The following is a 21,679-nucleotide window of genomic DNA, read 5'->3' on the forward strand; positions in this document are numbered from 1 at the left end:
CAGTTTGTTTTCTCCCAAATACTGCAGGTCTGAATAGGACCTGAAGATCTTTGTTAGAAGAGACAAGATCTTAATTGGTGCAGGTATCTGGGAAACTGAAAGCCTGACCGGGGGGGGGGGGTGGCTTTCTTCTCAGAGGAATCTAACCGTTTGTGACAGTATTGGGGGAGGTGTAATGATCTGCAATGAAGCTGCTGGCTCTGTGCTGACATGCCATATGGAGGGGGGGGGGGAAGCGTGAAGTGTAAAGTTTAAGCTATAAATTTAAGATAAGCAAGTTTTAATATTGTCCCCGGCTCTGATTGACTGATTCGCTAAAAGACCTGGATATATTGGAGGTGTTAACGAGAGACTTTTTAAGGAGGTTGAAAGTGCTCTTTTTCTCTGTTGTGGAATAAATTGGTGGTGGATTATAATTACAACTATAACTTGGGTGTGAACTAAAATCCAGAATTATTCTTGGACATAATTGGATATAAATATAATTCTCATTAGATTTGAAAGAGCTTTGTTTTCTCTGCACCAGAGACAGTGAGACTGTTTTCTTTCATTTTGTTTTTCTCTCCGTTAACCGCACTGAACTGTTATCTGTAAGAGGAATGTAAGGAAAGCGAATGGCAGAGTAGTAATGACGTGGTAGAAGTGAGGAGAATAATATATTGTGGACATCTAGTGGACTAGAGAGAAATTGCAAAATGGACTCTTCTAGAAATGTGGATACAGAAAATCTTGATTAATACGGAGAGATTGCTTGTTATGGAGCGACAACAGCTGAATTGGTCCTCGCAGATTCAAGTCAGTCTGGAGACTCTTTCCCAACAGATAGATGTCTGTAAAGAACAATGGGAAGATGTGAAGAAACTAGCAGAAGATAAACAAGGGAGTGAAAAAGCGGACAAGGAGGAAAATCAACAGGATGATCAACAGGATGATCAACAGGACGAAGAAGAGGCGCTGATGGAGATTAAGAAAGATAAGATGGACAGAGTAACAGGAGTGCACAAATCACAAAATTTGTTGGAACAAGAAGGAGAAAATATATCCCAGTTAACTGGAAGAATGAACACACCCTATATAAGAAAGTGTGGATTTATCAGATTCTGTTATAGAGATAAATTTTTAAAGATATTACAGGAGAAAAAATGGAAAGTAAGAAAGAAAAAGAACCCTGAGGGGTAATTTGAGGGTTAAAGAAAATTGGAGGATTTAGTCACTAATAACAATGGTCCAAATTTATTTGAAGGAAAAAAAAATACGTATGAAATTGATAAATATGAATTAGATTGTATTAAAAAATATAGCTGGAAATGTAAACATATGGAAGAATTGTTTTATATGTGGTTATTATGTCAAAGAAAAAAGTGTAATTAGATTAGAGTTGAAATAGCTGAGGTGATAATGTTGGTAATTAGATTATTTTGTTTTAATATTAATGAGCAATTGAAGTTAGTTTACACTTGGTAGAAAATGAATATTTAGAAAATATAGTATAGGGCATTAGGGAAAATTTATTGTAAATTATATAAATAAATGGATAAATCAATAAGAGGTAGAAATAGATGAGTAAGTAGATTAGGAGATATAGTATGATTAATTAGTAATGGTATATGGTATTTAGCACTCCTAAATGTATGTTATATGTTTGTATGTTTGTGTGTGTTAATAAAAAAAAAACCAATTGTGTAGAAGAGGGAATTTCAGCAGGGAATTTCTCACAGATGGCAAACTGCACCTGCTGAAATTCCCTCTTCTACACAATTGTTAAAGGTCCAGGAGCCCTAAAGTTGAAAGACTGGCCACCCCTGGTTTCTGGGATGGGAAGGAGGGTGGGTCAGGCCTGGAAAAGAGGTTGAAAGCAGCAGCAGTACCTGCCAAATCATACTCCCTTCCCAGACCCGATCCACCTTCACTGGTCAACATGGACTTGCACCAGCATTATTGCTGGCACAGGCCTGAGTTGGCCCATGGCAGTGCCAGGGGCTTAAACTAGGGGAACAGAACAAATGTTCTTTTCCCCCAAGGAGGCTTCAACTTACTAAACCTCCCCTGCAGGATACAGCGGATGCCACGTTGGTATCTCTGCATCACCACATAGGAAGTTGGTAAGGATTGGGTTGTCATTCGTGCTTGTGCATTTACCTTTCTGCTACATTTATATAGAGAACCATGGTTATTTCTACTGCCATCTTGTTCTTTCTGCTATACTGTGTTGTACATTATGTCCTCTAATGTTTGAAGGAAATCTAACACAGAAAAATAACACTTCTGTCTGTGGTTACTTGTATATATTGTAAGGACTCTCTTGTTCCAAAATAATATCACAGTACAATGTGAACGCCATGTATGTTCTTTGTTTTAGAAGAAACATTGCAGTTCCCCAAACAAAATCCTCAACAAAGATGGCTTTTCAACTTAGATGATTGCAAATTGAAACACCCCCCCATATATGAAATAAATTAAATCATTTTCCTTGTTTTTTGAAGGGTTTTTTTGCTCTATACCTTAAAGTACAGTTAATTTTGGGTGCAAAACTTTGTACGCTGTGCAAATCATGCCTAGATGTCAAAGTGAAATAACAAGTCTAATGAGCAACATTAAAAAAGGCAGGACCCATTAGTTTAAAGACACATAGAAACAGCCAAAGATGACAAACATGCATAAAATTCAAAACATGATGGAAAAGAGAACAGGCAACTGAACCACATAAATCAGTGTTTTGAATTTTATTTCTCTGTGGGTATAATTGTACCTTAGTTTCTTATAATGATTTATTGAGGTAAATATTCTGTATGGTTTAACAGCTACAGCTTCAAAGTGTCAGCCACACAGTCTCCCTTATTCATGAGGCAGCTGAGTACTGGGGTTGTGAATTAGCTTCTGTATTCCGGGACTTGGCAAAGTTTGTTTTTTAAGATTCGTATAAAGGATTCATATTGATGCAGCTATTCAAATGTGAAAAACACTGTGCTGTAATGGATGAAATAGAAAACCTTTACTGTAATTCCTGAGGAAAAAAAAAGTAAATAAATGGAAATAAACCACGCAGAATTGCCTTCAGCAAAACTAGAGGAATGCCCTGAAGTTTTTTCCCCCCTCACTTTTGTGTGTGCATAGGGGAAGACACAAAATTCCTTAATCCTTGAAGAGGGAATTTTTTAAAGATTAAAATAGAAGAGAGCACTGGAACAAAGTTTTAAACTGTGACATTTGCTGTCTGTGTTGAATGCCAAACCACACTCTCTAGTGCTCTCTGACCAGAATAAACCAACCATTAACTAATAAAAGAGTCAAGGTCCGTGAAAGCTATGATGGCATTTTAACAGCTCTTCATCTATTATTTAAGAAAGTCTAATTAGCAAAATACAGTTCCTTTTCTGTTTATAGTCATAGGGCAATGATGGTAGAAATTATATGTGTTCCCATGGCGTGGAAAGCCACGGAAGCCATGAAAATGCAGTGAATTTACTTGTCGTCCATGCCAAGGTATTCAGCAGGAAGCCTCATAGTTGCCAAGAAATACGTTTGCCTCAGATACCAAAGATCTGCATGTGCTGATGTTTCAGCATTCCTACAGAGAAATTGGACCCCTGGATGCCTGTACTAGGCTTCCTGGCATGCCAGCCCCTCTCCCCATCTGTTCAGCGTGGCATTGAGCTTTAACATGTGGTGCAACACCAGTTACACCACACAGGTGCCAAATATATGCTTCTCAAAACCCTGAGAAAATGCAGCAGATGAGCTCCTTGCAAGAACATGACATCTCTTTCCAAATTGGGTTCATGCTTCATTAGAAAAAGTCAGCATTTCACTTGTCATGGAAAATCTCACTGAGTAATGACCACTCACAACAAATCTCCTCATGTGAAGTTCTTCTATTCTGGAGCTGAAATCCCAAAGTCTGTAATGTTCACACTAATTTTTGATTAGCATATTTTCATAACATTTGCTCTAATGAGTAATTTAGGTTTCCATTCAGTAATTCTGCTGTACAGTAGAAAACAATAGTGACATTCTCACTGAATGGCTTTTAACAGCCTTAGTCCAAGTGAACTACGGAAGGATAGACTGAGGGCCAAACCAGACAATACCTTGGCAGACCCAGGTGTCAGAATCAGATTGCTGATGGTTCCCTTTAAAGTACAGGGTGGGAGAACAGCTTGCAGGTACTCACCAAACCACGAGGTTTCTCCTGCATGTTGCCATTGCTGCCCAGAATGGCTCTAATGACAAGTGGGAGGGGCTACTTACACTGAGTGTTGTGGTGCCAGCAGTACTTACACTTTCCACCCCCCCCCCCCAGCGACACTACTGGAACTTGGACACCTTTCATGTGGCCCATGACTTCTTCACAACTTGGGAAGGAGCCATGCAGCAGCAGCTTCTGTGTCTTGAACTAAGGGTAAGAAGAAGGGCTCGGTCTGGTCATTCATATCCAAACACAATCCAGATAACCTATAAAATGTACATTCTAATTTGCAAAAAAAAAGCTAGAGAGATTAAAACTGTGATGATACTTCAGCTTCAGATTTCCCATCTTCTCTAATGAGAGTTACCAGAACTGAAAGGATTTGAGAGATTGAGGGTTGCAGCCATGCAGCCTGACCCAATGCATGTTTTCTCAGAAATTAGTTTCACTTTATTCAGTGGGTCTTACTTTCAAGAAAGTAGGATAGGATTGCAAGTTTCTTTTCAAAGTTTTCTGCTTATCTGTCACAAGACTGGGCAGGAGGTCTGGTCTAGAGGGTAGAGCCTCTGTTAGCCTGAAGATAACACCAGAAGGTTGCCAGTTCGAGGACACTGGCAGCTCCCTGATCAACTGAGAATGACGAGACCTTGAAGCAGCTGACAAGCCCAGCTGAGTGATTCCACCTGCTCTTGGTGTGAGCAAGAAGTGTCTTGGCGGCCCTCCATGTGAGAGATGGAGCTGCTTGTCAGCCTGCGTGGGAGAACTGGAGGCCAGAAGTGAGACCAAACCAGGAAGATCCATTCTGAAATGTTGTTGGTTCTTGAAAGAGAGAACCTCTATGTTTCTAAAAATCCCCTTGAGGGATTTAGAAACGCCTGCCTATGTAAACCACCTTGAATAAAGTCAGAGGAGTAATCCGATGACCAGAAAGGCGGTATATAAATACCTAGTTGTTGTTGTTGTTGTTAAGACTGTCAATGTTTCTCCCTTCAACTGCCACCCAAAATTTCATTCATAGGAGGTCAGTCCAGCTAGCAACTTTGCCAGAATTCTCACAGAGTGGGAAATGTGATACTGAACTTACTTCACTTTACATAGAGCAAAATTCTTTTCTTAGAATACTCCTGAATAGGCATTAAGAAAAAGCCTGTGTCAGGGAACAGAAACCAAATAACTAGAGGGTGCTCCATAGATTTGCAGTCTATGCAAAGCTATTAGCAACTTTGCAATGATTTACATGGTAGAAAAGACTTAAACAACATCTCTCACAATTCTCCACTTCCCTGATCTCCAAAGCAGCTGCCTGGGCCTGTTAATTATTAAAAATAGAACTGTGGGAGAGCCAAATTGTGCATCTCCTGCATCACATCTAGTTGGCACAAAACAGACAGTTCATCTGTGTATTGTCATCCTTGTCAACAGAAGGTTGATATCACATTACCTCTCTAGGAAGTTCAGTGTGTAGCGAATGGATTGTTTTACACTAAATCAGAGAAATACACAGAACAGGCTATTAAGGAATGCAAAAAAGCCAAGAACAAGATCCATTGGCACCATGGCTGCATTACCCAGGATAAGGAAGTAAATGCTCCCTTACCCTGATGATACTCCTTGCACTAGTCCAGTGCCCATAGGATTCAGCAGTGGCCATTTGGCACCGCTGCTTCCCCGGGCATCAGAGAAGATATAATTGGGCTGTGAGTTGTTTCCAAAGAAAGTTATTAAGCACCATTGTAACCAAATCATGATTCATGACTAAACATTGTTTAAATCGAGGAGATAAGTTAGGGCCAAATCCTATCCAATTGTTCAGTGCCAGTGCAGCCGTGCCAGTGGGGCGTGTGCTGCATCCTGTGGTGGAGGGACAATCATGGAGGCCTCCTCCAGGTAAGGGAACATTTGTTCCCTTTCCTCAAGGCTGCATTGTGGCTGCACTGGCACTTGAAAGTTGGATGGGATTGGGCCCTTCATGTTGGCATCCTTCAGTCTTGGAAGACTATGGTATCGCGCTCTGAATAGTGGTTCTGGAACAGAGTGTCCTCTCCAGTGGATGAAGCCTGGGTAAAGTAGATATGGAGGATAGACAGTTACCCATGCAGCAAATCCCCCTTCTCCATGTCGCTGGAATAGTCCAATGGAAAGGCAGAAGCCAATACGGTTGGTTCCAACGGCATTGCAGGAGTTGCCAGAACGTGACTGTGTTCAGCCATGAACTGCCTCAGGGACTCTGGCTCTGGATTTTGCCTCGAGGTTGACTCCTGAAGCCTTTTCCATAACTGGATGTAGCCACAAGGCAGTGGAGGTTTGGGATCAGAGTTTTCCTTCTCTCAGATGAGCTGCCTTCCAAGGCTAATGAGGCCCATCTACCTCTTATGACAAGTACAGCCAAACTGAGGGCCTATTCTTATCCCCAGCCCCCAGGGGTATCCTGGCCCCAGGGGCCAGGATTGGGCCCTTAGTAATTAATAATTTAATTAGTTAATTACATTTATCCTTAAATTAAATCCTGTTAATTTTAATGGAAAGGCATAAGTAATTTCATTTGGATACTGTCATGAGACATCTAGTCGCAGGTACAACATTCCAATTATTATGTGGTGTTCCTGGCCACCTTGAATGCATACTAGAATTGAAGTGGTCTGGAACTTGAACAAAAGAATTATACCCTGATTATGCAAACCAATTTCCATACTAACAAGTAAGTCTTCAAGGCAGTGTCATCTTTCCTTCTCCTCTTGCAAACAGATATGAAATACAAACAGGTGCTCAAACTCCAAACAAATAAATATGTGATAAATGTACAAATGGAGTTCAACTTGAGGTGAAGAACTATGACTAGACATGCGTACCATATTTTATTCTTATATGTCAGGGTTCAAAGGAAGTATTGCATTATGAACAATTCTGCAAACAAACATACAAGTAATAACTGAATTAATCAATAGCTGAATCAAATAAAAACCTTGACTACTCAGTCAAAAAGATATGACATAGCCTCAGAGCGGACTTCCTTCCCGATTTGGATGGAGTTACTCCTTCTTACTCCACATTCACAGTGCAGTTCAGGGCTTGCAGCCATCTCTAAGTGTTTTGTCAAACACTTAGTGGCGGCGTGTGCAATAAGCCTTCTTAGTGGCCTCACACATGCCATGATGTGCTGCTCCGGGGTGGAACTCAGGGCAATGTGCTCCTGCTGGCGTGCACTTACTAGTCCCTGCAGCAGCCTCCGGGTGGTGCAGGGAGCCCTGCACAACTGTCTGTAGGGCTCCCCAGCCTCCAGAAAGTGAAAGTGAAGCGATCACGCTCCACCTTTGCAAAACCAAAAGGGGAGCAGATTACTCCACTTTCACTTTTTGAAGGCTGGGGAGCCCTATGGAGGGTTGTGCAGGGCTCCCCGCACCCCTGGGAGGCTGCTGCAGGAACTGATAAGTAAATCAGTTAGTGACAGCAATCCTGGGGATCCTGTTGCTGCCTCCCCCTGCCTCTGCCCCTTAAGGGGGCAGAGGCCAGAGCCCTCAGGCTGGGGTATCATGATACCCTAGTTAGAGAAATTCTGCATTAAGCCCTCCCCAGGCCTCAGAATACCTTAAAAATTCCACTTGCCTTTGGAGGGTTCAGGTTGGGCCATGTCTGGCTCAATGTGGGTTCAGGAGATCCGTGTCGAGCCAGATCTGCAGAGATAAAATCTGCAGATAAACAGGCTCAACCGGTACTTTGAAAAATATTAGGACAATAGATTGTACACAAATTCTGTGACACTTTATCTGTGATGGTTGTTGTAGTCAAGTGATAAACATGCATGTGTGAATCAGCTGTGCGTTTATGACTGCACACTGAAGAAAAACATAATGGAGATACCCCTCTGCTTTTACAAGGCTGGGAGTTTCACTTTTCAAGTGACCTTTTTATTGCTCCTATTCTCCAATATAAACTAAAGCAACAATCTTTTCTTCTTTGCTCCCTTAATAAAAAGCTTGTTTGTCAGTAAAGAAATCAAGACAAGTGAAAGGGGCTCTCTTCATCCTGATATGTTTCCCTTCCTGTTTATGTTCAAAATTGCTTTGTGAAAGAGGGAGAGTATTCCAAAGAAGGGCTTTTATAATAGCTTCAAAAGTGTAAAAGCCATTTCAGAATGGGCATGCTTCTATCCTTTATGTTCTTGGACCTTGAAAGGGCTTTTAAATGTTAACAGCAAAGGTGGCTTTCCTCATGAAATCTGCTCTTCACTGCACACTTCCTTTTTGTTTCATCTAATAAAACAAAAGTTAAGAACAGGCTGGAACTTTCATGTGATCATTTCATTTACCCCAGAATACAAGGTCACTGTCTAGCATAATCACCTTGGGATACAATCAGCTAAGATCACCTCATACCCTACCTGTAATTCATTTCATTGAAGTTCGTGGTGGAACAGTGCTTAACGCAGTGAATTTTCCATTGGTTCCAGGCCTTTAGACTTGCCAACTTCACAGTTATTCCTGGATTTTTTTCCCCAACATGATGTCATGTTGGAAATTCCTGGAGGCCCTATTAGAATCTCCAGGATTGCTTTCAGTAGTCACTTGGAGATGGACACAGATTCCTGGAGAGTTCGCAATCCTACATTCCATTCACATTTATAGCATGGCCAAATTAAAATATATTGTCTAATTTCAAAACAGTATGAAAATAAAAGAAACATATATAATTATGTAATTAAACTGAGTTCTTTTCAAAGTTCTCTGCTCCAGTTTGACCTTACTATGAAAGGTCTTCACACAGCAGATTCCAGAAGAGGTGCTATTTTCCTACCTATAGTCTCGGTTTTCAAGTCTCTAAAAGGAAGGAACTCTGTTCCCAAACAGGAGGCCATCATTTGGATTTTTCTCCCTCACTTAGGTGTGAAAATATCTAATAGATATCTAATATCCACTGCTGTTATCTGCTTAAGGCCCAATCCTAACCAACTTTCCAGCACTGGCATAGCAGTGCCTATGGGACATGTGCTGCATTCTGCAATTGGGTGTTACTCACGGAGGCCTCCTCAAAGTAAGGGAATGTTTGTTCCCTTACGTTAGAGCTGCATTGCCCTTATGTCGGTGCTGGAAAGTGGGTTGGGATTGTGCCCTAAGACATGATAGGAGAAAATCTCCAACTTGCTTTCAACATAATTTGGACTAGCAATCAAGAATTTGAGGCAAAGTGTCCCAGGACTTAGCCTGGAACATTCCACCAACATTTGGAACACTGAAGTCATAATCAAGGAGCACATCTATTTATTATTAGCTGTGCTCTAATAATTATTATTTAAAATATTTATTTCCCACCTCTCAATCTCAGTTTAAAGTTTACAACAAAATTTAAAAATCCATACAATAAGAACAATACAATCATGAATCTAATGAGTACAGTGGCCTTTCCCTCAGTTCTGAGTCCCACTAATGAAATAGCTTCATGCTAATGAAACACATCACAGAACATTCTCCAGATTTCAATAACATTAGAAGTAGAAAATCTGAAGCAAAGAGGAACACTGGTCCCACCTGAGATGAGCTTATTCACAAGTAAGCTTACTTACAGCACATGGGGCTGTAGCGGCACAAAAAATGGCTGCTGCTGCATCCAGCGTACCCTGCTGCCACCTCTTTGGCAGAAGGGGACTTTTGTTCCCTTCCCCTGTATAAAGTGAGTAGCCCTGCAGTGGGGTACTCATTTCTACAATGACCCATTCTATGCGAAAATTTAGAGCCTCTGTGTTGGTCCTGCCTCCCTTCCGCCCTTTTCCCTCGGCATGCCTACTCCCTGCCTTCTCCCCACCCTCCCTCTGCTTCCCCCCAGAATGCCTACTCGACCACCCAGCGGTAGAGCTCCAGTGCTCCACTAGCACTGGTGCTCCACTGGTGCTAGGGCCTGCAAACATGCCTTGTGGCACATTTGCAACAGTGTGCACTGGCGGTAAGCCAGAGCATACTCTTTAGGATTGGGCACTTACAGTGCAATCCTATGCATGCCTACTCAGATTTTAATGGAACTTACTCCCAGGTAAGTATATATAAGATTGAAGCCTCACAGCCCAATCCTATGCATGTCTTATTAGGCATGTTCCTACTGCTCAGAATTCCCATTGAGTTCAGTGGTGCTTACGCCTAGGAAAGTGTGCATAAGATTACTGCATCAGCGTGGACCCACAGAGCAACACAATTTTTCTTCAGTTGGGGGAAGAGCTGTACTGTATGAAGCTCCAGAAGTGACTCTACTCTTAAGAAGCTTTGTGGTGGACATGTTTTTTGCTGGAGGAGAGCAGCAATTCTGAGTGAGGGCTTTCCCTGGACACAGAGAGGAACAATGCTCAGCCCTTGGAAGTGGCAATACTCCAAGTATTTAGTCAAGGCCAATTCCCACTTTACACTTCAGTATTGCTTGCTGCATGTATACTGAAGTTTGCTATATTGAACGTCATAAGGAGTGATGAAAAGATGAATATCTGAAAACATGGTGGATGAGTACTAGGGATCTGTACCAATGAATGTTCTCTGGGTATGTTTGTGGCATGGCCCTGACCATCTACAGAGTACATCTCTCACACATGAATGCACTTCACAGAAAACACAACTGATCTATTTATTTGAAGAATTTATGTCTAGCCTTTCTCCCAGTAAGGGCAATCAAGGCGGCTTACAAGTTAAAACATAATAATAATAAAACATAAAAAACAATTAAAACAATGTTTACAACATTGTGGGGTGATCCTGCGTGTGAAAGGCTGCCCACATGCCACTGATGTTGTCATCATCAGGATTAATTAAACAAGGTAACATTGGCCATGCTATAGCAGATCAGTGGCAGGAGCTAATGGAGCTAGATGGCTGGTAGCAGCCTATACAGGCTGCCAGTGAAGGAGGAGGAGGGGAAGAATACACATGGAGGAACAAAGAGGAGACAGGATGAAAAGAAGGAGGGAAAGAAAAATGGGTGAAAAGAGGGAAACTGTGAAAAAGAAAAGAAAGACATGGAGGGAAAGAGTGGGAGAAGCAGTGGAGAGAAAAGGCTAGGGTGCCTGGACTGGAGAGAGGAGACCCTCACAGGGGAAGAAAAGGGGCAGAATTCTCTGGAGGGCAGAGGTGACACAAAACTCAGCCAGGGCGCCAGCAGGTGAGTGGGGCTGGCAGTAGTAGCCTAGGCACCATGCCAAGTCAGCCAGGTCAACCTGAGAGAGGAGAACCCAAGGGTCAGCCAGCAGCACAATGCCCCTGAAGTGGATGGACCCGGCAGAGATCAACCCAGCAGCCTGTGTATACCACCAGACCAGCTGAACCCTAAGTCATTCTCAATCCACAAATCTTAGAGACATGATAGCAGGCAGAGCTTGGGGTGAAGGAGTCACAGAACTCTCCAGACAGTAATTGGACTGATGGCAGGGAAGCCTTCTTGCAGCATGGGACTTTGTAAAAAACCCACTAAGCCTCAATGAACAAAAGCTTTCATGAATCTGCATCAGTTTATGAGGTATGTCCCAGGTTGATTCATATACAGGCACAGCTTGCAGCAAACAAATTAATTCTGGAAAACTGTCAGTTGAAACCTCAATGCAGCTCTTTTGCAACACACAGGAGGAGGGGGTAAAAAAAACAACTGCTTAAGGGCCAAATCCTATCCAAGTTTCCAGTGCTGGTGCAGCTGTACCAATGGGAGATGCACTGCATCCTGTGGTAGGGGGGCAAGCACAGAGGCCTCCACCAGGTAAGGGAATGTTTGTTCCCTTTCTTTGGGGCTGCACTGCTGCAGCACTGCCACTGGAAATTTGGACAGGATTGGGCCCTAAGTATGTACTGTAGCATGAACAGCTAGCTAAGCAATTCTGGCTGGAAAAAGAAAAAAAAGATTACTGGGAAATCTAACAGAAATTCATGGGATTTACTGCAACTTTTTCAGGATTCTTGTTGGCATCCTTCAGTCTCAGAAGACTATGGTGTCACGCTCTGAATGGTGGTTCTGGAACAGAGTGTCCTCTCCAGTGCGCAAAGCCTGGGTAAAGTAGATATGGAGGATAGACTGTTACCCATGCAGCAAATCCCCCCTCTCCACGTCGCTGAAATGGTCCAATGGAAAGGCAGAGGCCAATACGGTTGGTTCCAGCGGCGTCGCAGGAGTTGCCAGAACGTGACTGTGTTCAGCCATGAACTGCCTCAGGGACTCCGGCTCCGGATTTTGCCTCGAGGTTGACTCCTGAAGCCTTTTCCATAACTGGATGTAGCCACAAGGCAGTGGAGGTTTGGGATCAGAGTTTTCCTTCTCTCATATGAGCTGCCTTCCCAGGCTGACTAGTCCCATCTACCCGGTGGCTGTTCAGTCGCCTCTTACGACAAGTACAGCCAAACTGAGGGCCTATTCTTATCCCCAGCCCCCAGGGGAAAGGATTGGGGATTCAGGATTGGGGATCAATAAGATCCAGATAAATATTTTCCAAAGTGCCAACTCAGCCTAAACCCATAAAAATTCTTTGCCTCAACAAATTAAAAGTAAAAAATAATTACAGTCTAGCTCCCAATATGCCTGAGTGCACACCAGCCACTAGCGAATGCTGCCAGCTGACTCCCCGCACAGCAAAGGCAATGGGAAACACAGAGGAGACAATGGCTTGGTGATGCTGGGGAAGGACACAGGCGAACACGTGCTTTGACAAACATTCCAAAACCGAACTGGAGCGTCTACTCAGCAACCAATCAAAAAACTTCTTTCTCTCTCCGCCTACCCCACCCACAGCCAATCAGCGGCGGAAGGAGAGAAACTGCACCGTGTAGCAAGGGCTTATGGGACTTGAAGTTCAATACCCCGAGAGTGTCAATTGAAAGTGCTTTCCAGCGGTTCGCAGGAGAACTGCAAGTCCCGAGAGCCAAAGGGCGGTGATAGAGTTGCCGCGGCCTAGAGCTGCCTGCGTTTGCGCAGTGTCGCAGCCCCAGCGAGTAGGGTCGGGGAAGTGGTCTCGGACGGGACGATGAGCGCCGCCAAGGAGTCCCACCCCGAGCACGGGCACGGAGTGAAGCGGGCGGCCTCTCCCGATGTGAATAGAGGAGGGGCGGGCGGGCGGGCGGGGCTGGGGAGGCTCCCTGCGGGGCTGCCTTCCTGCGGCGCCTGTGAGGAGGGTCCTGGCCCTCTGGTCGCCCCCGGGGGCCCTTCTGGTGTGTGGGGCAGGGCGGTGGGCGGCGGGCTGCGCTGGGGGAGGCCCTTTCCAGCAGGGGTGCGGTGGGTGGGGAGGCAGGTGAGGCAGCTGCGGGCAGGGCCTCCTCACTGGAGCCCTTTGGTAAGCGCCGCCACTGTGTGAGGCACCCGCAACCCACGTGTCTGTGCTCCTTCCCTCCTCCCTCAGCGTGTGGGTTGCGGGTGCCTCATACGGAGGCGGCACTCTTGAAGGACTCCTGTGGGGAGGCTCTGCCTCACCTGCCTCCCCACCCACCGCACGTCCCTGCTTTCCAACTTTCTACAGCTGCAAATAGGCACCCTTGTATATTTGCCCCAGGATAGTGGCCTGAGCTCCTGCTACCTGCTCTGCCCCATGTGGTGTTCATTCATTCTGCAGCAGCCTGGGCTGCACCAGTTCCTGAAGTAGGGTGTGGTAGAAAAGGGCACCTAGTGGCTCCCTTCAACACATGCCCGTGAAGTTGAAGTGTCAAAGCTTAATATTTAATACGTTTAGTCTTGCAGTCATTTGGTTGTGTTTATTCTCAACTCTAACACATTCAGCAGTGATTTCTGGGTAGTTGGTTTTGCAGGGGGGGAGGGAAGCAGTTTATGTGGTGCCATTGCCCCCCTCCCCTGATCAGGAGTTGCTGTTGAGACATCTGGCAGAAGGAAATGGTGCACAAATGTAACACTGCTTTTAAGAGGCATTCACAATATTTTTGAAAGAGAAAATAGGGATATTGTGACTTATTAGGGAAAGATTTCAGGAATTGGATGGGTCTCCTTTTTATTCTCTTGTTCTTGCAATATCTGTTTCTGTTAAAGGGAGAAAGGACAGGAGGTACTGGAGTAGGCAACTGGAAAGCTGGGCAGTAGACCTAAGAGAGGCCAGATGAGTGTGTGCATATTTACATGCCAGTGGCATGCTTACACATGACTCGTTTAGCTACCACTTAGAAGTAGGCGCATGGCATAGAAATGATCACAGTGACCTAGCAAAGGTAAAATAAGTAAATCAAAAACATGTATCTGAGAATTGTGAGTGGAATAAGGAATATAAAATTGTTAGAACCCTTGGGTTTTCTGCCCAAGTAAGCAGACGTGGTGGTAATATCAGGCCAACAACTGTAACTCAGTGTTGAAGTTTTCTTTGTGAGACAGAAGTATAATTTGCTGATGTGTTTGTCAATGCCAGTTATTGCACTGTCATATGGCAATGTTGCAGAATGGGAAAGTAGAAGAATTGGTCAGATCCAAACAGTGGCAGTGGTTGAAAATAGGCACCCTATTTCAGTTATTGAAACTGTGCTTGTAACTTGCATTGACTAACACCTTCTATTCTGTCATCTCCATGTATTTTAAGATGCTGCAGACTGCTTAACTGAGATTGTTAGCAATAGGGCTTGGGCATTTAGATGGTTATATAGACTGACTTATTTAGCCCTTCCAGCCTTTTCTTGTTTGTGGCTAAAAGTATTCCTGACCATAGTTTGATTGTATTTCCTCAGTTTCCTATAAAGAGCTTCTTTCCTGTATGGTCTCCACAATTACCTAGCTTTTGGAGCTGTAGCTGCCACTAGCCTTTGAAAGTGTCTGCAGGAAGCTGTTGTCATGTGGGTGACAGTTTCATGGACTGAGATGTGATCGTGCCATTGACAGCGGGCAAACCTGAACTTGCATATTCTGTTGAAGTCCCTGACTTCAACTTAGTACTTAGGGACTGTCTTCAGCGTGAGACTACCTCCTCACTGAGATCTTCTGGGGAAGTTACACCTTGTGTGCCTTTGCTAAAGGAGGTCAAGTTGGCATGCATGCAACAGGGCCCTTTCTGTTATGGAACTCCCTGTCAGGGATGATACAGGAGCCTCCCCCTCTCAGCTTCTGCTCCTGAAAACTCTTTTGCTTTGTCAGGCATTTAGGCTCTAGGTGGAAGATGACTGCTGCTTGCTGTGATTGTTTTAACTTAACTATGAATTTGTATGTTTCTGACTTTTTCTGTAGTTTTAGACTTGTGGTGGGTTTTATTGAATTGTTTTTTGTGCATTTTTGTTAGCTGCTTTGGGTTCAGTTATACTGAAAGATACAAGTTTCATTTCTTTCATAAATGAAAGGAAATATTTCTTAGCTGGACTTAATGTGAATTGAACAGGCAAACCTGATGTCATTGCATTACCCCTGTAATGTGAGTTGTGTGGTGTTGAGTCATACTGTTCAAAATATTTAATAGTTTAATATCAAATGAGCATATGCAACTGATCTTTTCTTTGATGTAACTAAGGGCCAATTTGTATTTTGCAGCTTGGATCTAGCAGCTGGGAGGCAGCGGACTTGGGTAATGAAGAAAGAAAGCAAAAGTTCTTGAGACTTATGGGTGCTGCAAAGGTGAGGCTTTATCTTGTACCAAGTAATTCAGTGTCTGTGCAGAACTTAGCTTTATAGTGAAGAGCTTTCAAAACATAGTTATTTTCCCTGGTTGTACTCAATTTACTTCACTGTCTTTGATACTGTAAGGTATTTTGCTTGCCCCATATAAAATGCTTGTTATAGCTAGAAACAAGGGGGAAATGGGGAGAGTGAATTAAGTATATTGGTGATCTGCAGAAGTGTGTGAAATGGGGGGAGTGAATTAAGCAAGTTGGTGATCTGCAGGGGTATGTGAAATGGGCTGAAAGAATTGCTGTGATGGCAATGGTGGTGGTTGTCTTGGCAGCTGCCCTTTTAAAAAAACAAAACAAAACAAAAAACCAGAAATGTCTCTTGGAACAGTGAGGATGTTATACTGTTTTCAGAGAGCATTTTGAGGACAATTTCTTCCACTTCTTTCCCTCGTTCCCAGTTTGTCTCCTCTCTCTCTCTCCCTCCTCACTACTGCTAAATCCCCAGTTTTCCAACTCCCAAGTCCCCCAGGCTACTTCCGATTTCCTATCCGGCTCCCTTCCTTGCTTACACCATTACACACCACCTTTCCCTTGAAAAGTGGAGGAGGAAAGCCTTAGTTCTGTGTGGAAACCACTTGAAATTGTTTAGAGTTGGCGGTGCATGTTGCTCAAGCAAGGAATGGTCTCTGAAATGCAAGGCAGATATCTGTCTGTGGACTCTTGTTTTGCAGCCTTGCTGGTGTGTGTGCAAGACACAGTTTTGTAAGCTTGACTTTGGATTGGTGCAGTAGGAAGCCCAAACTTGCGTGTGTGGCTCTGATAACCTGATTGCATTTGCTTTCATTTTTCTGGGTTTCCAGCTCATGAAATTGTGGCGCTGAGATGCTGACATTCTTCTAAGCTAACCCTTGCATAATATTTGCTCTGACAACCCTGCAGTCGAGGATATTATTTTGTTGTGTCAAGGTTGTAAATAGGCGTTTTTCTTACACTTTGCTACTGGAAAAAGGCTGAGAAATAACCCAATAAAAGCTAACAAAATATCATTAGATACTCTCCCTTTAATACAGTTTAATAATATGTGGTGTTGACAGTATTAAAGGTAGATGTCACTTGCTGCTTGATGGCATCACCTCCAGCTCTGGCATCACAATGTGGCACTTCCTGTTTGATGATGTCACTTCCAGCCACGGTATCACTTCCAGGTTGATGACATCACTTCTGGTGGGTCCTGGACAGATTGTCATTCTCAAAAGTAGGTCCCATGCGAAAAAGTTTGAGAACCACTGCATTAGAGTGTTGTGGCACCTTAAAGGTTAACTAATATTTTCAGGTATAAGCTTTTGTGGGCCAGAACATCTGGTTAAGGGAGTTCTTTTGTGTGTGTGTGTGTGTGTGTGTGTGTGTGTGTGTGTGTGTGTGTGTGTGTTGAAGATGCCATAGGGTACATGAAAACAGTTTTGCAAATGTTTCTCTTAAAACTTCTTTTTTAAAAGTTCAGTCTTAGGAAAGATTTTTATCTTTCCTTTTCTATGTTGCCACATGTGTGTGGTGATCATGTTGAGTCGGGGTTTACCAAGCTGATTGTAGTTCTACTTAACTTGATGCTACTGTAAAGCTGTTCTCTGGTGGGGTAAAATATTTGACATGTGGCAGGATTTGTTGGTAGTACTGTTGCTTAACTTGTATTTAAACAAGCAAATCCTTCTCTGATGAATGAAACTGAGTGAATTTTTTCTATCTAGTGAGAACAGGGGAACAAACATTGAATGTAACATGGACCACAGACTAACAGTCTGAATGCTGAAGCGAACAGAATCTTAATGGAGCAGCTAGTTATTGTAATAATACCTGTATGCGGGTAGATAAGAATTTCAAGTAAAGATACTTGAGACAATAGATAGTGATCAAGTCAAGCCATGTAGAGAGAAGCAGTTACTGCTGTCCTACCTTCCATATCCAATTTTTCCCTTTACGAATTGGTGACACGCTTGGCGTGGAAGGGTGGATTTCTGCCTGGATTTCTACAATGAGTGTTGTCAAGGGAAAAAATGTACTTGGAGACCACTTCCCACATAATCGGAAACTGGCTGTGTGCTGGGCTTCCGTGTATGAAATTGTGATATTATGAGCAGTCAAATATTTGAGCCAGGTGATGAGCAGCTGGTTTTTACAGAATGAATTTAAGGTTTGGCTCCATATCTTGTCCCATTTCACATGTAAAGATCTGGAAAAATCAGACAGTCATCAGTATTAAACAAATCCAATCCTGACTTCTGTGATCAAGAAGAGTAGTGTTGGGCTGTGGTGTTGGGCTGACCCTTTTGAGATATTTAGTGTTCGAAAGCAACAAAACGTTTTGTTGCTTATAAATAATGCAATTGACAAACAAAAGTATATGCCACATCTATTAGTTTTCTAGGTGTCTTTTTGTTTTTTGCTGTAGCAGACCAACCTAACTATTCCCTCTAGAATAATAACTTTCGTTTTTTTGCTAGAAAGAGCACACTGGCCGCCTTGTTATTGGAGACCACAGATCAACTTCTCATTTCAGAACAGGTCAGTATAGCATACCATAACAGAAGGTAGTTTACATATCTTTACACAGATATGAGTAGATTATGTTCAGGAACCTCACCTTTGCAGCTCTACAACAATTTTCTCAAGGACACTCAAAAGAATTTCATATAGTGAAGACTTCAACTGGGATTTCTCATATCCAAAGCTAGTCTCTAGCCATTCAGCCCCACTGGTTGCACATCGCACTGAATGAGAAAAGGGACACCTTATTCAGTATGTAACAAAATGACCCCAGGCGTACATTGTCTTTGTTTGTTTTCTATTGTGCCTGGACATGCAGGTAATGCTTGGACAGACAGGCATTTGTCTGTTGTAGGACAAATGTTGTAGGACAGACATCTGAAGCATCTGCTTCTGTACACTGTTTTAGTCTTGCCACAGAGTGAGCTTCATCGTGGATTGAATAAATTGATGAGCTTTGCTCTTGTGTGTCTAACTTGATGTTATTAAAAACTTTCATCCTGGACTTCACATTTTTTCCTGTTGCTGGAATTAAAGTCTTCCCTGGGTCACTTTTGCAAGACCTTTCCAGTCATCCTATTGCTTGGATTAGTTATGTTTCAGTTTTGAATTACTAGCACAAGTTTTAATGAATCACATGAAGTGTTCAGAAGCCCTTATTATGTTCTACTTTTGTGTTGTAGTTAGATGTTTATTTATTTGACTGGATGATAATCAGCGTATATGAACATATAGGGGAAGAAGACAAGAAAATGAATGATGAACTAGAGACGCAATACCAGCAAAGCATGGATAGCACGGTGTCTGGAAGGAACCGGAGGCATTGTGGACTTGGGTTCAGTGAGGTAACAATGTTTAAATTTATGATAGTTACCAAAGACCTTTGTGCTTTTGAGGCCAAAGAGTTTCTATAGTTAACACAACAGATAATTTTGTACAGTGGGAGTGTTTAGTTGCACTCCTTTTAAACTTTAGTGCAATTTCAGTTGATTGAGCTGCCTGATAGCACATGCGCAAGCCTACCTGTCCCAGTGCTGTATTCTTGTAATTAGGCAACCATAACTGGGAAGATTGTTTGATTGCCGTCAGGAAACTGTTCCTGCTAGAATAGTGGCAGATCCTAGACATCTAATGTGCTGGAAGTGCTTCTTCCTAGGAAGTGCTTGTGGGGCGCTGCAATTTAGATTCAGCAGAGTTCCATTGTCTGTACCTTGGATTCATAACATGGTATAGCTTAGAGCAGTGATGGCCAACAGAAAGCCAGTGGACTAAATCTGTCGCTCTAAGCAACCTTGTTGGACTTGGAGGCTATAACTAAAATTTGAAATTTGATCTTGGTATGATAATGGGTTTTCCTCACAATTTCACTTGCAAAGAACAGGAAAACTGTTTTGACAAAGATTTCCCCACTTCAAATGAAGCACCTCTTGCTTTATAAAGCCCAGCCATGATTGGCTGCACATTTTTCATAGTTGTGGGCTTCTTTTGCTAAATGAGGTCCACTTTTATTACAGAGCCTGACCGACCTGGATTGTGTCTCAGTTGTGCAGCAAAATATGCTGTGTATATTTGCCCCAAGAATGCAAAAATCTTTCTTCTTTCAACCTGACTCTTTATTTTAGTTGGAGGAAGATAAAGAAGGCCAGGAGGATACAAGAGACTCCCTGGAGCCAGAAAGCTCAGAGGACTCTGAAAGTGACTCTGACTCTGAGCAGGAAGAGGCTGCAGAAGAGCAGCCACCCACTGAAAAGCACAGCAATGCAGAGAATCCTCAAAGCAAGAAGGATGCGAAAAGCAATTATAAAATGATGTTTGTCAAGTCCAGTGGTACATAACTACAAATCAAATCGGCCCTTCAGTACAGAAAGCCTTATGGTTACAGTGCAAAGTGTTGGACTGCTTACAGCACAGACCTTTCTATTATGGTTTTAATGAGGCCCTTTTAGAGAAAGAAAGAATAGTGTTTGCTTTTCCAATGCCCTGATACTATTTTTATCAGCATGACTGTATCAATTTGGTTTTGTAAGGTATAAAAAAAAAAGTAGGAGTGGGGGAAATTTAGTTTGCAACCTACTTTTGCATTATTATTCTGGCTCTCTCCCTGTTCCATGATGGCTATTGAACTCTTCTTAAGCTTGTTAAAATGATTTCTCTTCAAGATACTTAATGTCATTGTGTATGGTTTATTTTTTTAAAGCAGCATTCTGTCTGGGTTTTGACTGATGTCCTTATTAAAAAGTGAGAATTGCAGCTCCTTTGTTTTGCTTGTAGCTGTAATGGCACAAGTGTGCCAAAAGATCAGCGTTTGAGGATCTGCCCAGCATAAGATTCTGTGTTCAGGGATCCCTAGTTTAAAGCTGGGTGTGTGTATGGGGAAGAGACTGACTTCAAAATATGGCTGCATAGGGGAAAAACAGAGAAACATAGTTGTAATGGGAGTATCAGGGTCAGATCAGATTATATTTTTCCCCTGATCCATCCAACCATATGAGAGGAGTGAGTACAGTCACCCTCCTCAGGCACCCAGCACACTTGCCCTGTCCCGCATCTAATGTCCCTGCATATCCATGCTAAGATAGAACTCTCGGACATCTCCTGCACAGTTGATTTCCTCAATAAAATTTGGTAATCTACCATGTCTGTGTGCAAAGGCATTCTGTCCACATTTTAATATGTAGGATACTAGAAGTTGTGCAGCAGGGAAGAAGGTGGACATGCAGGTACTCACTCTTTTTCACAAAATTTGTTGAATTGGGGTGGAACCATATTCTGATCTAGGTATTTGAATATAGCAATTCACAGGGAATTCATTTCCTGATAGTTTAGTACTGCATGAAACATTGCCAATGAAGATTATTAATTGAAGGAGCAGGAAATGAGGAATGATTAGCTCAGAATGCATGACTCTCATGGGTTAGAGTGGATGTCAGTGACACAAAGAGCACTGTAATGAATTGCTATTAAAGGAAGCCACATTATTGAAGGTTTACCTGTAGTTTGTTTCTACTTATACAGTAATTGGGAGTTTCACTTGTGAAAAAACAGAATAGAAAAGGTTGGATTAAGGAGTTTTGACTGAGCGGAAAAGATGAAGGGGAGGGCAGAGTTTGTGTTGAAGTAAAAAAGATCCAGTATTCTAGTACAGACTACCTAATTTTTCCCAAACTTGCCAACTAGGAGGTAATACAACTACAGCTAAGTCCCACTGATTTTAGGACTTAATTCTGTATTTTAAATAGTGCATATTTGTCTTGATAATTTAGGCTGTAATCCGGTATACAATTTTCTGGAAATAAGTTCTGAATACAATGAAACATATTTCTAAGTAGACATGTATAGGATTCAGTTAAAGTTTGGAGGGTTTTGTCTGTAACTCTTAGGCTAGTGCTTATTTGTGAAACCATTCCAGTGGAAG

General features: G+C 42.6%; 1 protein-coding gene across 1 annotated transcript; it reads left to right on the forward strand.

Moving 5' to 3' along the window:
- Positions 1-13,096: 13,096 nt before the first annotated feature.
- C1H11orf58 (chromosome 1 C11orf58 homolog) lies at positions 13,097-21,247 on the forward strand. Its single transcript, XM_066631749.1, has 5 exons — positions 13,097-13,226; positions 15,644-15,727; positions 18,222-18,282; positions 19,000-19,109; positions 19,887-21,247. The coding sequence occupies exons 1-5, from the start codon at positions 13,161-13,163 to the stop codon at positions 20,097-20,099; spliced, it is 534 nt and encodes a 177-aa protein (XP_066487846.1). The 5' UTR covers positions 13,097-13,160; the 3' UTR covers positions 20,100-21,247.
- The last annotated feature ends 432 nt before the right edge of the window (positions 21,248-21,679 follow it).

Source organism: Tiliqua scincoides, chromosome 1, assembly GCF_035046505.1.
Source record: "Tiliqua scincoides isolate rTilSci1 chromosome 1, rTilSci1.hap2, whole genome shotgun sequence".
Classification (NCBI taxonomy): domain Eukaryota; kingdom Metazoa; phylum Chordata; class Lepidosauria; order Squamata; family Scincidae; genus Tiliqua; species Tiliqua scincoides.

Coding starts and splice junctions, on each gene's coding strand:
- C1H11orf58 (XM_066631749.1), top strand. CDS start 13,161: ATGAGCGCCGCCAAGGAGTCCCACCCCGAGCACGGGCACGGAGTGAAG. Junction 18,283..18,999: donor AACTTCTCATTTCAGAACAG/GTCAGTATAGCA, acceptor ATGAACATATAG/GGGAAGAAGACAAGAAAATG. Junction 19,110..19,886: donor GTGGACTTGGGTTCAGTGAG/GTAACAATGTTT, acceptor TCTTTATTTTAG/TTGGAGGAAGATAAAGAAGG.